At 44.2% G+C, this 19992-nt stretch overlaps 1 protein-coding gene across 2 annotated transcripts in view; it reads left to right on the top strand.

Annotated features, from left to right (window-relative positions):
- enpp2 (ectonucleotide pyrophosphatase/phosphodiesterase 2) overlaps positions 1-19992 on the top strand; it is a 108048-nt gene that overhangs the window by 62937 nt on the left and 25119 nt on the right. For both annotated transcript variants that reach the window (XM_080193588.1, XM_080193587.1), the window contains exons 13-18: positions 2292-2400; positions 7037-7162; positions 7881-7912; positions 10786-10913; positions 15179-15266; positions 17904-17991. In XM_080193588.1, the coding sequence (XP_080049714.1) occupies positions 2292-2400; positions 7037-7162; positions 7881-7912; positions 10786-10913; positions 15179-15266; positions 17904-17991 (571 nt within the window). The remainder of the gene's footprint in view (positions 1-2291; positions 2401-7036; positions 7163-7880; positions 7913-10785; positions 10914-15178; positions 15267-17903; positions 17992-19992) is intronic.

Below are 19992 nucleotides of genomic sequence, written 5' to 3'. Positions count from 1 at the left end.
TGCAACACATTTCTCTTATGAATAAACATTGGGCTACATTTTTGATGCATCCTGTTTTATTTATTGCTTGTCCAGGTCAAGAGGGACTTTTCATTGAAATAGCGTGAGGATTTTCAACTGTTGGTTGTTCATTTGTCTAACCTTAAAAACAGACAACCGGCAAAACACCTCCATCCTAAACCCCTTTCTAACTTTGGGCAATCTCTATCCCTACTTAATGTCTGTGGCTGCTGGATCTCAGACCTCCCTCTCCCACCCACCCCAGTCACCCACTCCCTCCCCCCCACCCCCCCCAAAATCCTGCGAGGCTTTTCCTACTCTCTGTACCTGGTACTTCTTACCTTACCGTCCGCTCCCAAAACATGGGCTCTGGCATGTTGAATCACTTCCTCTTCTGCTCGTGCAGGAACTAGAGTGTTGCCAGCCAATCAGGTTGGCCGACAGCTCTCGAGGGCGGGACTTCATCCTGAGTGAAGGCAGAGGCTCCCCTGCCCTACAGCCAATTAACACACATTCACGATTGTTCTCCGCCAATTGGATGACAGAAAGGGAAACCTCATCGTCCAAAATATTCATGCCGTTGGATAGTTGGCCTGTTGTCCTTGTGATGACTTGATCGAAGAGCTAATCAGGTGGGACGTAAAATGGGCTGCTGAGTTACTATGAAACTAACTGTCCAAGATCAACTTCATCTCCAGATTTTTATTTTGCATCTTCAAGTCATCATTGATGCCAGTAGCTTTAGGTCTTGTGTCTTAAGTGAAAGTAACTTATTTGTTGTTTATACACTGCCGTTTTGTAGAGATGGATGAGACAATGTCACAATATATTTAGGTTGACCTGACCCAGAACAGGACATTATCCAAGAATCACCCTATAAAATATAAACTGACGTAATAATGCTGTTCCCATTTATGGTATTGAATGAGGAAAGAACGTTGCCCACAGCATTAGCTCTTTCCACGAACAGTCGGGTCATTCAGCCTCTGGGATTGTAACCCTCCAGGAATTGAAGACAACTCTGCAGGACACTGCTACACCCAGCTCAGGAGAACAATCACAGGAACAGTAACAAAATACTTCCAATCACTTTCCATACTCCATTCATGATAAAAATATTCGATGAGGGGGGTATTGCTGTCTTACTGCACAGGCCTACCAGAGGCAGGAAACCTCTGTTAAACCGGATCCTATTGTTTGAGTGATCTCAAAGCTTTAACTTTCACCTCAACCATCAGAGCAGCCTGTTCAAAGCTTCAGTGAGAGAACTGTTGTTAATGATGTAATAAATCTTGGCATTTAATATTGGCACGAATTTAGAATTTTATGGCTATCAAAATTATGGTTGAATTCAGTGAAACTGTGATATAGCTGAATGTGTTTTGATAATTTAGTTCCAGTGGTGAGATTCCCAGCGGTGGGAGGTTTTGGCAGCCTTCCATCTCATGCCTTGGTGGTCAACATTACCTGCTGTGGCTCAGGAGCCTCACTCTGATATCGCTTCAGGAAAAGGTGCAGGGTTCGCTGGCCTCTGTTTGCTCTGTGCCTCCTTCTCGGCCAGATGAGCTTTACATCTCTGCTGGCTTCTTCCAAACGGTCAGCCTCCAGGAGACACAGCCACCATCGACTATCTCCCAGCTGTCAGCGTCAACGTCTCCCATCTTCATATCTTGCTGCATGCCTTCTCGCGGAGTCTGCACGTTCTCCTGCTTGCGTCTCCTCCGGGTGCTCCGGTTTCCCCTCACAATCCGAAAGATGTGTTGGTCAGGCGCTAAATTCTCCCTCAGTGCACCTGAACAGGAGTGTGGCGACTGGGGGATTTTCGCAGTAACTTCATTGTAGCCAGATGTGAATGCCCAGGAGATTCCCCCCCCTGCAGGATTCTGAGCTACGTACACTTGTACGTTCATTCTGTAGCCTGGATCAATTGTGAGTAATGATGAAAGCTTCGGTTTCCATCAACCATATAGTTGATCAGGAATCTCTCCCTCTCTTAATCACTGCCATTGTTGTATGTTGGAAGGATTTATAAGTTGATACCAAACCTGTTTGGCTGCATTATGAACTCACATTCCTCAGCCATCAGTGGGACTCAAACCCAAAGCTTCTGGCTCACAGTAAGGGACGCTACCCACTGCGCCACCTTCAAAGCAACGGTGCATCCTATTTCAAAATGTTAGTTTTTTTACCTTCCCTTACTAATGTATTAGTGATTAACGGAGTATTAATGATTCTTCCAACAATATTCACAAATTGAGAAGTATTCCTTTTGCTTACGTTTACGTGTTTAGATGTCTGATGTTCTTCGACTAACAGACAGAATTGTCGGGCAGCTGATGGATGGACTCAAACAGATGAAACTGCACCGTTGTGTCAATATCATCTTTCTGGGAGACCACGGTAAGATGTCAGATCAGCTGAACTTTTAGACATCCACATTCTTGTTTTTCTCAAGAAGTAGCAGAGATGCTGATTTACTTAGTCACCATTAAGAACTGACTAATGGCATTGCTGTAATGTAGCTTCCTGAGATTGTTCTCTTGTTCTAATGAAATTGCAATCAACCACGAGGCACTGGCCAAATTGATCTTTTAACAATGTATGGTTTAGTTTGATGAAATGTGTCATGCAGTTGTGGAATTGTATACATGGGGAGTGGATGTTATGGGCCACCCAGGTAGGAAAGCAGGGCAGATGGACCTGCAAATTGCACCAGTGTGTCTACTGGTGGTAGACCGCTGGTCCATCCATCCCGACCCCTGGGTGACTGGCTCACCCGCCCCTAATTGTGGACTTTAAATGGGCAATGACTGCCCAATTAATAACCTCACCCCAACATTGCTACAACAGTGGGCTGTGGGAGAGACCTAGAGAGCTCCCTAAATGTTTACCATTAACCCAATGTGCAGCTGGTCAGTGAAAGTTGTGGGGTGGGAGGACTCCGTTCCAGACCCCGTATCAATAGGAACTCCCGCTCCTTCTGTTTTGCTTCCCCTTGGCCACTCTCCCCTACCCTGTGCGACATAGCCTCCATGCCCCCTTCGGGTCCTGCCAGCCTGGCCCCAATCAGACCTACCTGCATGTCTGGGCCAAGCACTGAATCCCATCTCCTTGGCCTATCTGTAGTGCCAGCAGTGACCACAGCTTGTGATTGGCATTGCCAGTGTGTGCGGGGGCTGGCAGCTCCACGAGGTGGCATATCCTCCCGGAGATTGACGGAAGTCTCACCCCATAATAACGAAAAGGCCGTAGCCTGAAAACTTGAAGTGGGGCAAACCAACTAAGCGGAGGGAGGCTGACCCTCCAGAGCTTACTCTGTGATGCAGGGAACTCATCCTCAGCATTCTCCTTTGGCAATATCCTCTTGTCTGCGTGGGTTTCCTCCAGATACTCCAGTTTCCTCCCACGGGTTAGGTTGACTGGCCATGCTAAAATTGCCCCTTAGTGTCCTGAGATGCATATGTTTGAGGGATTAGCAGATAAATATGTAGGGATATGGGGATAGGACATGGGTGGGATTGTGGTGCAGACTTGACGGGCCAGTCTCACTGAAATGAACTTTCACTCTAACTCCTTGTTAACTGTGTTCCAGATTTTGCTTTTGGTCGAGGGTGAATGGCCACATATGTGAGCAAAGTTACAAGCGTAGGAGTGTATGGTTGAGGTGGCGAATGTCACATCAAAACCAAAGGGCTTTGGCAGAAGTGAGGAAAACAAAAGTCAAATGATTTCAGGAACGGCGTAGATGGAAGGCAGCACATTTCATAGCGAACGGTAAAATCGCCATAATCCCAGACAAACATTGGGCCGGTGATGATTTAACTTGAGGGTCACCACACCACAGGCGAGGGGCAAGATTGAAAGAGTGGGGAATAACCTCAGCCAGTACGGGAATTGAACCCACGCTGTTGGCACCGCCCTGCGTCATGAACCAGCTGTCCAGCCAACTGGGCTATTCAGTCAATCCAACCTAAAGCAATGTGACCTGCCCAAAAGTAAAGACTATAAAACTGCTTTAATTACCAGAAAACAACTTTTGTTGCAAACTGACATAATTTCAACAAATACAAAAAAAATTGCAACAGAAGTATGAACTGGAGAATTACTAAGACACTTCAGATTATTGTCAGTCCATTAAAAGATGTATGACCCAAAAAGGATAACAAAACAGTCGACGGAGAGGTCAGGTGACAGATCCACTCTTATCTATTTTACATCCTGTGGAAATTAAGAAGTTCAGGTCAACTTCTTCTAAACCACACAGTAACATATTATGTTTGAGGTCTTATTTAAGAATAATACAAGGTCATGAGGTAAGTGGAAGTAAACCATTGAAACTGTTTATTAATACGTCTGCTGCCATAGCACAGTCAGCACAAGACGTCGAGGCAAACTCCACCCAGGGTCAAGCTCGAGTCCCAGGTCACCTGACCCATTCTCTTAAAGAGACACACCCCAATATACGTAACAAACCGATTTACATTTGTTATGTGTTAGTGACAATAGTTTTTTGTTTACTGAAGCAAAATTTTCAGTTTTCCATATTAGAACATAGAACTTAGAATATTACAGCGCAGTACAGGCCCTTCAGCCCTCGATGTTGCGCCAACCTGTTAAAACCAATCTAAAGCCCATCTAACCTACACTATTCCAATATCATCCATATGTTTATCCAATGACCATTTAAGTGCCCTTAATACTGGGGAGTCCACTACTGTTGCAGGCAGGGCATTCCACGCCCTTACTTACTCTTTGAGTAAAGAACCTACTTCTGACACCTGTCCTATATCTATCACCCCTCAATTTAAAGCTATGTCCTCTCATGCTAGCCATCACCATCTGAGGAAAAAGCCTCTCACTGTCTACCCTATCTAATCCTCTGATCATCTTGTGTGCCTCTATTAAGTCACCTCTTCACCTTCTTTGCTCTAATGAAAACAGCCTCAAATCCCTCAGCCTTTCCTCATAAGACCTTCCCACCGTACCAGGCAACATCCTGGTAAATCTCCTCTGCACCCTTTCCAATGCTTCCACATCCTTCCTATAATGCGGCGACTAGAACGGTACCAAGTGTGGCCGCGCCAGAGTTTTGTACAGCTACAACATGACTTCATAGCTCCAAAACTCAATCCCTCTACCAATAAAAGCTAATACACCAGATGAGAAGGAGGATTTAATAACTGGAAATGAGGAAATAGCTGAGGCATTGAACAGGTATTTTGTGTCGGTCTTCACAGTGGAAGACACAAATAACATGCCAAAAATTGATGACAGAAAGACTATGGCAGGTGAGGACCTAGAAATTATTATCATCATGAATGAGGTAGCATTGGGCAAGCTAATGGGGCTAAAGGTAGACAAGTCTCCTGGTCCTGATGGAATGCATTCCCGGGTGCTAAAAGAAATAGCAGGAGAAATAACAAATGCACTAGTGGTAATTTACCAAAATTTGCTGGGCTTTGGGATGGTTCCCATTGACTGGAAAACATCAAATATGATGCCACTGTTTTAAGAAAGGAGGTAGACAAAAGGTGGGTAACTCTAGGCCAGTTAGCTTAACTTCTGTAGTAGGGAAAATGCTTGAATCTATCAAGGAAGAATTAGCGAGACATCAGGATATGAATTGTCCCATTGATAAGACACAGCATGTGTGCATGAAGGGCAGATCATGTTTGACTAATTTGGTGGAATTCTTTGAGAACATTACATGTGCAGTGGATAATGGGGAACCTGTGGATGTGATGTATCTGGATTTCTAGAAGGCGTTTGACAAGTGCCGCATGAAAGGCTACTGCATAAGATAAAGGTGCACAGTGTTATGGGTAATGTATTAGCATGGATAGAGGATTGGTTAACTAACAGAAAGCAAAAAGTGGGGGTAAATGGGTGTTTTTCTAGTTGGTGATCAGCGACTAGTGGTGTGCCTCAGGGATCAGTGTTGGGACTGCAATTGTTTACGATTTACGTAGATGATTTGGAGTTGGGGACCAAGTGTAGTGTGTCAAAATTTACATTTGGCACTAAGATGAGTGGCAGAGCAAAGTGTGCAGAGGATGCTGAAAGTCTGCAAAGGGATATATAATCTAAGTGAGTGGGTGAGGGTCTGGCAGATGGAGTACAATGTTGGTAAATGAGAGATCATCCATTTTGGTAGGAATAACAGCAAAATGGACTATTATTTAAATGGTAAAAAATTGCAGCATGCTGCTGTGCAGAGGGACCTGGGTGTCCTTGTGCGAGAATCACAAGGAGTTGGTTTGTGGGTGCAGCAGGTAATTAAGAAGGCAAATGGAATTTTGTCCTTCATTGCTCGAGGGATGGAATTTAAAATCAGTGAGGTTATGGTGCAGGTATATAAAGTGCTGGTGAGGCCAGCTATGTACAGTTTTGATCTCCTTACTTGAGAAAGGATATACTGGCACTGGACGGGGTGCAGAGGAGATTCACTAGGTTGATTCTGGAGTTGAGAGGGTTGACTTATGAGGAGGGACTGAGTGGACTGGGGCTATACTCATTGGAATTCAGAAGATTGAGGGGAGATCTTGTAGAAACATCTAAGATTATGAAGGGAATAGATAAGATGGAAGCAGAAAGTTGTTCCCACCAATGGGTGAAACTAGAACTAGGGGGCATGGCCTCAAAATAAGGGAGAGCCGATTTAGGACTGAGTTGAGGAGGAACTTCTTCACACAAAGGGTTGTGAATCTGTGGAATTCCCTGCCCAGTGAAGCAGTTGAGGCTCCCTCATTGAATGTTTTTAAGGCAAGGATAGATGAATTTTTGAATAGTAAAGGAATTAAGGGTTATGGTGAGCGGGCGGATAAGTGGAGCTGAGTCCATGAAAAGATCAGCCATGGTTTTATTGAATGGCGGAGCAGGCCCTAGGGGCCAGATGGCCCACTCCTGCTCCTGGTTCTTATGTTCCTATGAACATACCAGCCAGTGAAGCACTGCTAAGCTGACTGATCCCAATAAGGAATTGCGTATTAAACTTAACGATCATAAAAAATAGTGGTACTTCTGATTTCTTTGGAAGGAATGGAAGATGCAAGCTGTGAGAAAACGGAGTTTTTGAGTAACTACCTCTCTACAGTTGATGACATCATTCTGTTCCCTGGATCACTGGGACGGATTCGCCCCAGACACAGGAACAGTGCCAGATGTAAGTACACTGCAGATAGATCTGATTTATTTGTTCATATTTGACTATAATTTTCAAGAATGGATCCGTAGCACCACTACTGGCTGATTTCTGTAGGCCATATTTACTGTGTAGGGCCTGTGGCAATCATGAGCGAATGAACAAGAGAGCAAAAACCTATTTAACCTTGACCACACCAATCTATCTGTCACGTGCAACTTTCCTTGACAGAATTGATAGGAGTGACCACTGCACCGTCCTCGTGGAGTCGGAAGTCCAATCTTCACACAGATGGTACCTCCATCGTGTTGTATGGCACTATATGGCTATCTTCACAGAGGATGCTCTCCATCGTGTGTGGCATATACTGCCATCTTCACAGAGAATACCTTTCATTGTGTTGTGGCGGTGGAATGCAAAACCCTGTAGACGTTGGCAGAATCGGAAGATCCTGGTCAATGGTGGGCTGCATCCACCAGTGGAAAATATGGTGCAATGGGGGAGGGGCGGTTCTGGAAAATCGTGGCCAAGCTCTTGTAACTTGCCTGTAACCATTGTTTAAATACGGGTGCTTCTGGATGTAGTCTAATTGGAGTATGAGAGTTTGATATATTTGTGACTGTCAGCTCTTGGTTTGATATAATTAGGGTTGGGGGAAAAGTTGTATTTCTCACTAACCCATGAGCATCTCTTCGTCATACAGCCCTCTTTTTAAAACTGCAATTACCTTTCTTTGCAGATGACCCCAAGGCACTGGTGGCCAACCTTACTGTGAGTATAAAGCAGTGCATTGTTGGAAGGTAATATTTAAAACAAGGATGTAGATTGGAAGAGAGCGGGATTTTCCACAGTCCCCGTGACATGTCTTTTTTTTGGCAGCGGGGGCCTCGCCCCCATCATTGGCCACTGGCAGGGTCTTCCACGTCGATAGGTTTTTCCCATTGTTTACCCCCCTTCCCCCCCCCATTGCGAGGGAATCCATGGCGGGGAGGTTACTGCTTCCAGGACCAGAGAATCCCGCCAGCCGAAACAGCTGTGGTATTTTGAATAATAATGCAATTGGCTGCTAATATCGGTCCCAGAATTCCCTGTTTCTGCACTCATTGACCCTTCACTGAAGTGAATGGGCAGAAAATGGAAAGCCAGCAAGTGCGGGAACAGAAAATGTTGACCTAATCACTCCAAGGGTGACATTAAATGGGCGGCACGATGGCACAGTGGTTAGCACTGCTGCCTCTCAATGCCAGGGCCCCGGGTTCAATTCCGGCCTCGGGTCACTGCCTGTGGAGTTTGCATGTTCTCCCTGTGTCTGCGTGGGTTTCCTCCGGGTGTTCCGGTTACCTCCCACACTCCAAGGATATGCAGGTTAGGCTGATTGGCCGTGCTAAATTGCCCCTTAGCGTGAGGGGGATTAGCAGGCCAAACACGTGGAGTTATGGAGATAGGGCCTGTGCAGGCCCGATGGGCCAAATGGCCTTCTCCTGCACTGTAGGGAATTCTATGATTCAATTCTATGATTTTGAGGATTTTAATAATGTTTAAGTTATGCCAGTTAACCTTTTCTGCTGACTAAAGAATACTATTCAGCCAAAGTAGAAGCTGCGAATACTGTTTCTAATGATTAAAGTTGATTTTCCTCCTTAATTACTGTGTCCCAGTGTGGGTCGGAAGTGATAACGTGGGGCTAGAGTTTACAACATGTTTTTGGCAGTGGAGTCAGTGGGGGGTTGGGGGGGGGCGGGGTGGAGAGTGCATGTAAAATTTGAGGGATGGCAAGCCCACCCCTTTGGTTCCACCCGCCCCCCCGCAACCCCCAAACAATCTCCCATAATATGGTGGCTGGACGAATGCCAAAATTGGCAGGTAGCCCACCATTTCTGAATAACTAATTAATGGGCAACTGAACCTGTATTACAAGGTAAGTGCCATGAATATTATGCTGCCCACGTCATCAGGTAGGTTGGTGTGGGCTGGCAGGTAGGTGGGAGTGGATTGACAGTTTAAAAGGTGGGTGGAAAGGGGTGGTAAAGCCTTTTGGGGGGGTGGGGGGAGGGGGAGTGGTTAGGGTGGTCCCTGTGCATTTCAAGGGAACCTTTCCCTTTGTTCCATTTGTTCGTCCTTGCCCGGGCTCCCAAGCCACCCACCCCTCCCGTTTGCCATCCTTCCCCGGTTTTCCTGATTCCTGCCCGTCGAATACGTCACGCCCTCTTCAGCCATCTGCCTGCCCAGCCCAACTTCAGCATCCCTGGACTTGAAAAGCTTCCTGTCGCAATTTGACAGCCAAGCATCTGGATCAGGTTTTGCGCTGGTAATCCACCGATCCACTGTTGACACCCTCAATAAATTTGGTCTCGAACGTTTTCACGGCTTAAGTAGACCGGCAGCCGTTGTCTGATGGCATTGCCAGAAACTGAAGTACCCGAGCTGGAATCACCCAAGTGGACCAAAAATTCATCCAAATTGTCCCAGGTTGCACAAGGAATGGTGCATGCACACAGAGTGACATTACAACATATGGCTGCCACTCTGGACTGGAGATGGGGGCGGCACGATAGCACAGTGGTTAGCACTGCTACTTCACAGCTCCAAGGTCCTGGGTTCGATTCCCGGCTCGGGTCACTGCCTGTGTGTGGAGTTTGCACATTCTCCTCGTGTTGGCATGGGTTTCCTCCGGGTACTCCGGTTTCCTCCCACAGTCCAAAGATGTGTGGGTTAGGTGCTAAGAAATTGCCCTTTAGTGTCCAGGGATGTGTAGGTTAGAGGGATTAGTGGGTGTAATATGGGGGTAGAGCCTGGATGGGATTGTGTTTGGTGCAGACTTGATGGGCCAAAGTGCATCTTTCTGCACTGTAGGGTTCTATGATGAGATGCTTCATTTATTATCTGCGTCTATAACTGATCAGCTGCTATCCTTTTACTTGAATTAACAGGAAAAAGGGAAGGGCAACATCTTTGCTGCTTGTATATAGGGGTAGAAAGATGGTAGAATCCCTAAGACTGCAGGGGAGGCCATTTGGACCGTAAGAACATAAGAAATAGGAGCAGGAGTAGGCCATCTAGCCCTTCGAGCCTGCCCCACCTTCCAATAAGATCACGGCTGGTCTGAAGAGGATCAGTTCCACTTTCCCGCCTGCTCCCTATAACCCTTAATTCCCTTATCAATCACCAAGCCTACACTGACAATAATCCCACTCAGGCCCTTTCCCCATGTCTTTACACTGCTAGTTCTCCTGACACTAAGGGGCAATTTAGCATGGTCAGTCAACCTAACCTGCACATCTTTGGAAGAAACTGGAGCATTCCGACGAAACCCACGCAGACTTTGGGAGAATGTGCACACAGGCAGTGACCCAAGGCTGGAATTGAACCCAGGTCCTTGGCGCTGTGATACAGCAGTGCTAACCACTGTGCCATCCAACGTATAATAATAGATTCCTGCGTCACCTGCACTGTGCCTGACTAGATTTTGCTCAAGTGCGGGACCTGTGTTGAGTGACGCAATTTGCTTTTTCCACAGTTTCTACTCACAAATGACAACTAATTCAAACGCCAAAGCAACGCTAACTTACTGGTAAATCCTTGCAAGAGCTGTTTCTTAATAGAGTTCCGAGTACTATGATCTGTTCAACTATTTTTATTTTTAGTGTAAAAGACCTGACCAGCATTTCAAGCCCTATCTGAAGATGAATCTCCCAAAGCGCCTACATTATGCTAACAACAGAAGGATTGAAGATGTCCATTTAATGGTTGAGAGGAAGTGGCTGGTAGCAAGGTACTTGGTTAAATTAAATACAAATCATAGACTGCTTATTGCTGTTTTAAGGTAACTGAGGCGAGTTAGTAGAGGTTTATAAGATGACGAGAGGGATTGATAGAGTGGACGTGCAGGGGCTATTTCCTCAGGTGGATGTAGCTGTTCCTAGGGGGCATAACTATTAGGTTCACGGTGGGAAATACAGGTGGGATGTCCGAGGTAGATTCTTCACTCAGAGAGTGGTTGGGGTGTGGAATAGACTGCCTGCTGTGATAGTGGAGTCAGACACTTCAGGAACTTTCAAACAGTTATTGGATAGGCACATGGAGCACACCAGAATGATAGGGAGTGGGATAGCTTGATCTTGGGATTGGACATAGCTCGGCACAACATTGAGGGCCGAAGGGCCGGTACTGTGCTGTAATGTTCTATTTGATCCCTATAACATTATTACGACATTCTAGCACAACTAATTATTTTCTATAAAGGATTGTCGATTCAAATCTGACTAATTCTTAAATTGCATTATGGATTTAATTATTTCCCTTTGTTTGGAAATGGAATACATCAGTTTCTTAATTCCCTTTTCTTCCTGGGAATTATAACAGTTTGATTTATCAGTCATAACTCACAATAATTTCAGCTTTTCTTTCAACTGTTACTACTAATATTTTCATTTTGTAGGGACTACAATATTATTCATAAAAAGTGGAAGCTCCACTTTTTATTGTTCATACAAAGCTCCTATTTCTTGTGTTCTTATTATAAATCACTCTCTGATCAGATAAATGTGGGCCTCACCCTTGTGGTCATGGGCAAGGGTTGGACCATGGGAAGGTCTGTTGACCTTAGCCTAGATCTTCCAGTTTCAGGGCAAGCATGACCGTAAAATCCCGCCCATCGAGTCTGAGGGAGACATATCATGAGGGTAAGTCCCACATAGTTCACGTATTTTATCTGAACAGAGAGTGATTTATAATCTTCCACTCTTTATGAACTCTATTGTAGTCCCTGCAAAATGAAAATATTAGTAGCAACAGTTGAAAGCAAAGCTGAATTATTGTGAGTTATTATAATATTACTGATAAATCGAACTGTTATAATTCACGGAGGGTATAAGGGAATTAAGAGACTGGTGGGAGCAATGGGAAAACTTGCCCCAGTGTGGCTAACTCTCAAATGTCCTCTGAAATGGAGGGCAGTTAGGGATAGGCAATAAATTCTGGCCCAACCAGTGATGCCCAACTCCTGCAAATGATTTTTTAAAAAAATTATGTGGCAGAACCCTCATGTATTGGCATAAATTTCACTAAAAGTGCTCAAGGGTTGCTGTTTAGCTTCACATTGTGATTACAGAATGTGTGGCATGGTATAGTTATCTCTAACACTTCTGTGTCAAGATTATGGTACTTCATTACTTATAGCCCAAGATAATATGTTTAATCTACTTTGCAATATCGCTTTATCACAGTCATGTCACATCTGTAGGACCACTAAGTATTACTTTCAGTGTTGTTTATCCATAAAGATCATTAATAAATATAAACTGAAAATGCACCAAGGCTTGGAATTCCCTCACTGAAGAGTTTATCAACTCCTCAAAGTACCTCTTATAGGATGACTTTGAAATGTACTTTTCAGAAGATGCGCACAAAGAAGTAGTTTGCTTTCTAAAGTATGAAATCGAAGTAAAATGGATTTGTGCTGAGTATATTCAATACTCCCACTTCTGCAGTTGTGTAACATGGTTTGCACCTCTGGTTAGATGATACATGATGGGAACTGCATTGATATTGGTGATACTGACTCGGAACCTCCTGGCTCCCCAGTGTCAGATTCTGGGGGAAACATAAAGATCTGCTGGGAATCCCTCTCAGGGTTCAGAGATAAGGGGTTACATGGAAATTGTCCAGAAGTGTTAACTTGTCCTGGACAATTGCTCTGGGCTGGGAACCATCTGACAAAGCGATTTAAATCATTAACTCTGGATGATTTTGCCGGTGTTACACTAATAGTTGCTCTGAAGAAGTTAGACGGAATAAAACCACTTCGAATTTCAGTGTAATTATTTTAAACACCCTGATTGGTCCCCACACGGGATACCCCACGTACTCCCAACCTCACAGGGTACCCCAGCCCATAATATTACCCACCTGCATGGGATTCCTGACCTTGCTTGACCCAACCTTCTGACCCAACCCCCCCCCCCCACCATCCCACCCCAACTGATCCAACCCTTCACAGCCCTGATATCTGACCCTCCACAATGTCCGAACACCCCACGCCTTCCTGATGTCCGAACCCACACCACCCTACTTTTTATTTAGGTGTTTGGAAGGAAGTGGTAAAAATGTTCTGTGGTATTACACAAGACAACTTATATTTACATAGCACCTTTTATAATGATGTCCGAAAGTGATTTACAGAGGAATTGTCAGTCAAAATATGCTTCTGAGACACGAGAGCAGATGGCCAACAGCTTCCTCAAAGTGGATTTTATGGAGCATTTTAAGTGGATGAAAGAGGGGTAGAGGGGTTTAGACAAGGAATTCCAGAGCTTAGAACCCAAGGAGCTAAAGGAACTGCCACCAATGCTGGAGCAATTAAGGTCAGGGGTGTTCAAGAGAGGGAAAGCATGTAGAAATTCTCAGAGGGTTGTGTGGCTGGAGGAGATGGGGAGGTGTGAGACTATGGAGGAATTTGAAAGCAATCATGGGAACTGTAGAACTGAGGTGTTAAGTCAAGTGGGAACCAGTGCAGCTCATTGAACACTAGGTGATGGTTGAATGAGATTTGATGCAAGTTTTAGCATCTGGGTGACAACAGCTGGGATGGCATGGAACAGAATATCCATCTGTATCTTTCTGCAGACAGATTGCAATGTTTGGATGTTACACCTTGGCCTGAATTTTCACTCCTGGGTCAGTTGAGCAGAGTCGGGGCAATTCCCAGCTCCACAAACTGAACCGAAGTTCTGAAAAAGTGCCCCCGGAACTTCTGATTTTTGATCTGGGGTTGGGGTGAATTGGAAATCGTGGTGGGCAGAGTGTGGAGGCAGCGCCTTTGTGTTCTGGCACTTCGTCTCAAATGTGAAAAACAAAATCAATTAATCAATGAAAGCAGTCCAGCACTCATCCTTCGCTCCCCCACACACTTCCCAGGCCCCATCCATGTTACTTCACATCCCACCCATTCTTTGTAGCCCCATGCCAATTTAGTGCCAACCCATGCTCCTACCCACTACCTTTTCCCTTTATAGCCAACTCACACAGTATCCACCATGGACAGACCTCATGAACCATGCCGAGATAAAGTTCTTAAGTATCTATTAATTAATTCACATTGCTAAAAACCCATTCACTACATTTAACTTTCTTCTAATAATCAATCCCTTATAATAAGCATTTATATTCACAGTCCCACTTTATACACACTTGGAGGTGCCAATCAAACCATGTGAAATCAGTCATGCAGCACTAATCCTGATAACCTGGAGGTTTATGTCAATGGGCAAACAGTGAAATTGCAAGTACTGATTTTGTATTTTTTCCAAATATTTAAAGGATGGGTTTTTGGCAGTTCCTTTTGACAGTTTCAGTGCTTTTATTGGCTCTTTTGCACATTTATATCTGTTATTAACGCTCCCAAACACCACCTTATATCCCAAAGTTGTCCTGGGAAAATATCCAAAAGGGCGTTCTACATCTCCAAACAATTTTGCGAACTTTAGACCCTCTTTTACAGTCTAAAGTACACAAGTTGTATTTTAGATAGATCATAGAACCCTACAGTGCAGAAGAGGCCCTTCGAGTCTGCACCAAACACAATCCCACCCAGACCCTACCCCATATCATACCCTTTAATCCCTCTAACTTCCACTACCTTGGACACTAAGGGGCAATTTCTTAGCATGGCCAATCAACCTAACCCGCACATCTTTGGACTGTGTTGTCTTTTGAAATTAGGGAGGAGAATAATAATATCTAAAAGTGAGTGGATACTTTGAGAACTTGACTAAAAGAACTCTGCAGGGTGCCATTCTGAAAAATGGCTTGTGATAAATGTAGATAAAAACTGTTTGACCTCATTTCACACTTCTATAATACTGAATAATACAACGGGTCATTCATGGGATGTACAGGAACAGAAGTGTATTTTACAGTCCATTTAGCCCACTCTGCTTTACAACGTAGGGAACAAGCCTATGAATGTATTGTATGTGTGTGTGTAATATTTCTTAATTCTTTAAGAAATCACATGTTAATGGATTTTTCTGTACTCAGAAAACCAATGGATGCAATCAGGAAACTCTCGGGAAAATGTATTTTTCAAGGTGACCATGGCTACGACAATAAGATCAATAGTATGCAGGTAGGAGTGGTAGTCATTCTGAATGATTCTTTACTAAAAACTTTGGGCAGAGCTCCCAACTTCAGTGAGGGAAGGAAAATTGTGAGAGTGTATCACTTTTTCAACCTCAGATTAATGGAATAAAATGATATTTATGCCTGAACAAGTTGTCTTTCACTCCCTTTCCAAAAACGATAATAGTTTTCTCTGCCATTGTTTGCCACTCATTCAACTCCAATTTTCGAACAAGTCGTATCAAATGCTGTTACTGTTCTGTATTTTGCTTTTCATGCTGAATGTGTCATTCTGAATGTTAAATGGTGTGGATGCATTACAACAAAGGTCCACATCTATATCTAGCATTCTGACTCTGCCCTTGACTAGCTCAGTCATTCTAGCTGTCAGTGGGATTTGAGTGCTGGATCTAGAGCAACCCAGGACCCACAACTGAAGTGTTAACTAATGTTCTTCGTAGGAATACCTCTGTGCTGGTGGTCTAGATATTAGATCAGCCCCATCACTTTTCCTTGCCTGGATAGAAGGACTGATGAAGGACTTGGGCTGTTGAGCTGAGTTATAAGAAAAAGGGAGAGTAAAGTCACACAAAATTCTACTTCCTGTTCCATTTATTTCCTTTCTCCTGTAATAAAGTTCAGTACAAAAGCAATAACCACCTTTAATACCCCCTCGAATAGTTGTCAATGACATCATTCAAAGATATCCATAAAAAGAGAGTTGCCCGTTATGAATGGACAGCACGGTGTGGTCAGCACTGCTTCCTCACAGTGCCAGGGACCCAGGTTCAATTCCAGCCTCGGGTCACTGTGTGGAGTTTGCACTTTCTCCCTGTGTATGCATGTGTCCTGGTTTCCTCCCACAGTCCAAAGATGTTAGATTGATTGGCCACGCTAAATTTAGCAAAGTGAGGGTTATGGGAATAGGGCCTGGGTGGGGTTGTGGTCAGTACAGATTCAATGGGACTCTATTCCCGATGTAATTCTGTGTGTAGGAATGTGAGCAGGGGGCTAGATGGTGGCGCAGTGGAATTGTCACTGGATTGATAACCCAGAAACCCAGGATAATGCACTTGGGGCCCAGGCCGATGGTGAAATTTGAATTAAATAAAAAATCTGGAATCAAAAGCCTAATGATGACCGTGAAACCATTGTCGATTGTTGTAGAAACCCTTCTGGTTCACTAATGTTCTCTAAGAAGGAAATCTGCCGATCCTACCTGGTCTGGCCTACACGTGACTCCAGATTCAAGCTGATTGTTGATTGTTAACTACCCTCTGAAATGGCTATTCAGCTCAAGGGCAGTTGGAGATGATCAATAAATACAGGCCCAGTCAGTGATACCCACATACCCCGAATGAATCAAAAAACAACATTTATGCGTGCTGGTTTTCCTACCGATTCCCGGTGTTTGCACTCTCTGCCATCGGGAATTGAATTGAAGTTTTTTTGTGCATTAGGAAAACATCAAGATAACTATTGCACATCAGAGAGACACCTTTTGATTCAATGCTCCAGGTCTTCCAATCTCCAGATAGCTGTATCCCAAAAGTACCGTCATGGGTGTGCTGGGAGACTGCCTCGGAAGGCCCAAACAAGGATTCTGTGGGAACTGTCCCAGCAGTTTCAGTGTCTGACGTAAAATTCACCTTCTGGAGTCTTCTGAAATAGTCTCCAACTCTGGTTTAAGTCTGATTTCTGGTTCTGATTTACTTTCCAAAATAGTTATCAGGGAAATGTTAGACAGGAATAAACCATATCTAACTCCTGAGTAACTATAGAACTGATCCTCTTTGGCACCACACCCACCTTCCCTGACTACCTGATCCACCCCCTGATCCTTTGACTCTCCCTCTGACTCTCCACAGCCTGACCCAACCCTGCCTCACCACCCTACCCAGCTGGGACCCTATCCACTCCCCCCGTACCCAATTATCTCGCACCTCATTCGCTAACACAATGAAACATCCCAAAGCTTTTTACTTTCTTAGCGAATGAAGTCCGACCAAAATACAACAGCTAGTCTTGGAAAAAGTGGGTGCTTTCCATGAGAGCCCTGCCATATGAAGAACAGGTGAGCTCTGCAAAGGGACAGATTGGAAGCCTGGGCAAGAAATGTGGAGCTCTGGCATCCTGTTAAAATAATAGCGGCAACCCAATTGCCCACCCTCAGAACATTCAACCCAATAATAGACAGAATCCATGATGTCTCAGTAGGGGTAATGATGTAAAATTCTGTACTTCCTTCATCTTCTCTTGCTCTATCGCTTGGAAATGTTTGGTTGAACTTTAATGATCTGCTAACAGAGGAAAGGCTCAAGATTGACCTACTCATATCCCTCTGTTCTATGAACGTGAGGTCAAGATCAGGCAACCTATTCCCAGCCCTTTTCTTATACTGCCTTAGGATAGCGATCCAGATGAACTGAGTTCCTGATTCCTCTCTACGTCATGGCGGCGTGCTTAACTCTTCCTATGATTGCTTGACTGAGATGAGGAACTCTCCGTGTGCCGAATTTGAGGAATAAGCTCGTGCTCTCTCACCCTATTTGAATATCAACAATGAATTCCATATTTTTATGCACTGTATGTGTTATCCTGGTGCAATAATGTTCTAATTGTTCTGGTTTTGTTGCTCCTCTAGACTGTTTTTATAGGCTATGGGCCTAGTTTCAAATATAAAACCAAGGTTCCGCCCTTTGAAAACATTGAACTGTACAATGTTATGTGCGGTAAGTTCTTTCAAGTATTTATGAGCGTAAGAATGCTATTGGCAAGTTACTCAATATATATCAAACTTGTACCTTGAATTGTTTCCTGTCCCAGAAATGTATTCTGTCCCAGAAAAAGAAAGGCTAAAGAATATTAAACACGAGTTGAAAGCTACATTTGTTTTTATTTCAGGAATAAGGCGAAGGTGAAAGAATTAATTAACAATTGTCAGAACAATTGTGTGTACGTGACGGATTAAAATAATTTCACTTCAAAAAGGCAACCAACTATCAATAATAAATCCTCTAACTACCTCTTTCCTCTGCTGTCTAATTACTGTGAAGGCCCCTCAGTTACTCCTGTTCCGTTGAACAAATCACACTGTGAAAGTCTATTGGCTTGTTAACCATGGCATCTTTATTCCTGCTAAAATTGTAGGTGCTCTTTAATCTGGAGGTGAATAAACTGGCTGAAATTTGATGGGCATGGTTGTAACAAGTATGATATCAGAATTAAGATGTGGTTGCAACCATAGGGAAAAACTGAAGAAGCTGGGGTTCGCTCCTGTGAGGTGGAGAAGGCCAAAAGGTGACCTGCTAGAGGTCTACCAAGGAGTTTGACAGGGTGGATGTTGAGAAAACATTTCCACTTGTGCAGAGTCCAAACCTGGGGCGGGGTGGGGTCACAAACAAACACCACATTGAGGCAAATGGCACAGATATATTTAAGGGGGAGCTAGGTGAGTGCATGATGGCGAAAGGATTAGTAAAGTTTGCCAAAAGGATGAGATCAGGGAAGGTGGGAGGAGGGTTGTGAGGAGCGTGAATCTCCAAAAACAGACTTGTTGGGTTGGACGGCCTATTTGCGTGATGTAACTATTATGTAAGAGTTCAGACTCATTTCAACATTTTAAAACAAGGGCCCAGAATTTTACTTCTGAGATAGGTACGCAGAGTTGGGTCATTTTCCAAGTTGGCACATGCACCTCAGGAAAAGCTGCTCCGAATGGCCGGATTGTCATTCCGAGCCTCCCATTCCATTCCCAGAGACAGTTTGATAGACTGCCGCAGTTTAAGAAGGGGGGTGGGGGGTGTTCACCTTCAACCTCTCGAGCGGCAATCAGTGATCAGCAACTAATGCTGGCCTCGCCCAGGGATGCTCATACCCCATGAAAGAATAAATAAAAACAAGGAAACTATGGCTGGGAATTTCCTTAGAATTGTGGGGTTGCCAATATTCTGGATGCAGCAGAAATAGAGCAGCTCCAAGGATCTGCGATAGGTCAACGGTCAAGATGGATGAATTAAGACAAAGTGGTAAAAGGGGATACAGGAACAGAGGCTAATTATGATTAGGACTATTTTCTCTGATGGGGGCGAGGACTGACAGAAGGTTAGGCTGAAAGGCTTTTGTCTGAGTTGTACTTTCCACGCACATAAATGAGGTTTCATTCACAGGTGCACACACACAAAATCTCGCTCTAACCTTTCAGGTCTCACAAACTGGGAGAATGGTGTCAAGTTTCTGCATGTGATCCAGTTACAGACAAATTGACTCCATGTCTGGTGTCCCTGAAGAAGTGATATCTCAAGTGCATTGTGCTGAATGTTGTCATATGAAGGAGTATTTGACAATGTTAGGAATAACGGGCTGCTGGTTAGACTTAAATCGGTGGAAATTCAAGTTAAAAATTGAGGATGGTTAAGAAACTAACTAGAATCACCTCCTCCCCCGCCACCCCCATCAGAGTGGGGGCTTCAAATCTTATTGCTACTAATTTACATTAATAACTTTGATTCCGAACTCGTTGCGAACTGATACAAAGCTAGGCAGGCAAATTGGTTCTTGAGTAGGCTGTTTAAAGTGAGTCAAACAAAATAGGCAGATGGTGACTAATTAAATTCGATGGATTAAATGTAAACTACCTCGCATAAAAATGAACAAACTTAACCGAGGCTAAAAATGGCTAACAATGCAGTTCCAGTCGTCCAAACGCGATAGGGAGATTAATATTCTGGGGA

Source organism: Carcharhinus amblyrhynchos, chromosome 8 (genome assembly GCF_965287045.1).
Source record: "Carcharhinus amblyrhynchos chromosome 8, sCarAmb.v2.hapA, whole genome shotgun sequence".
In the NCBI taxonomy this organism is placed as follows: domain Eukaryota; kingdom Metazoa; phylum Chordata; class Chondrichthyes; order Carcharhiniformes; family Carcharhinidae; genus Carcharhinus; species Carcharhinus amblyrhynchos.
The sequence above is the reverse complement of the archived record's forward strand: the minus strand, read 5'-3'. Positions and strand labels throughout refer to the sequence as shown.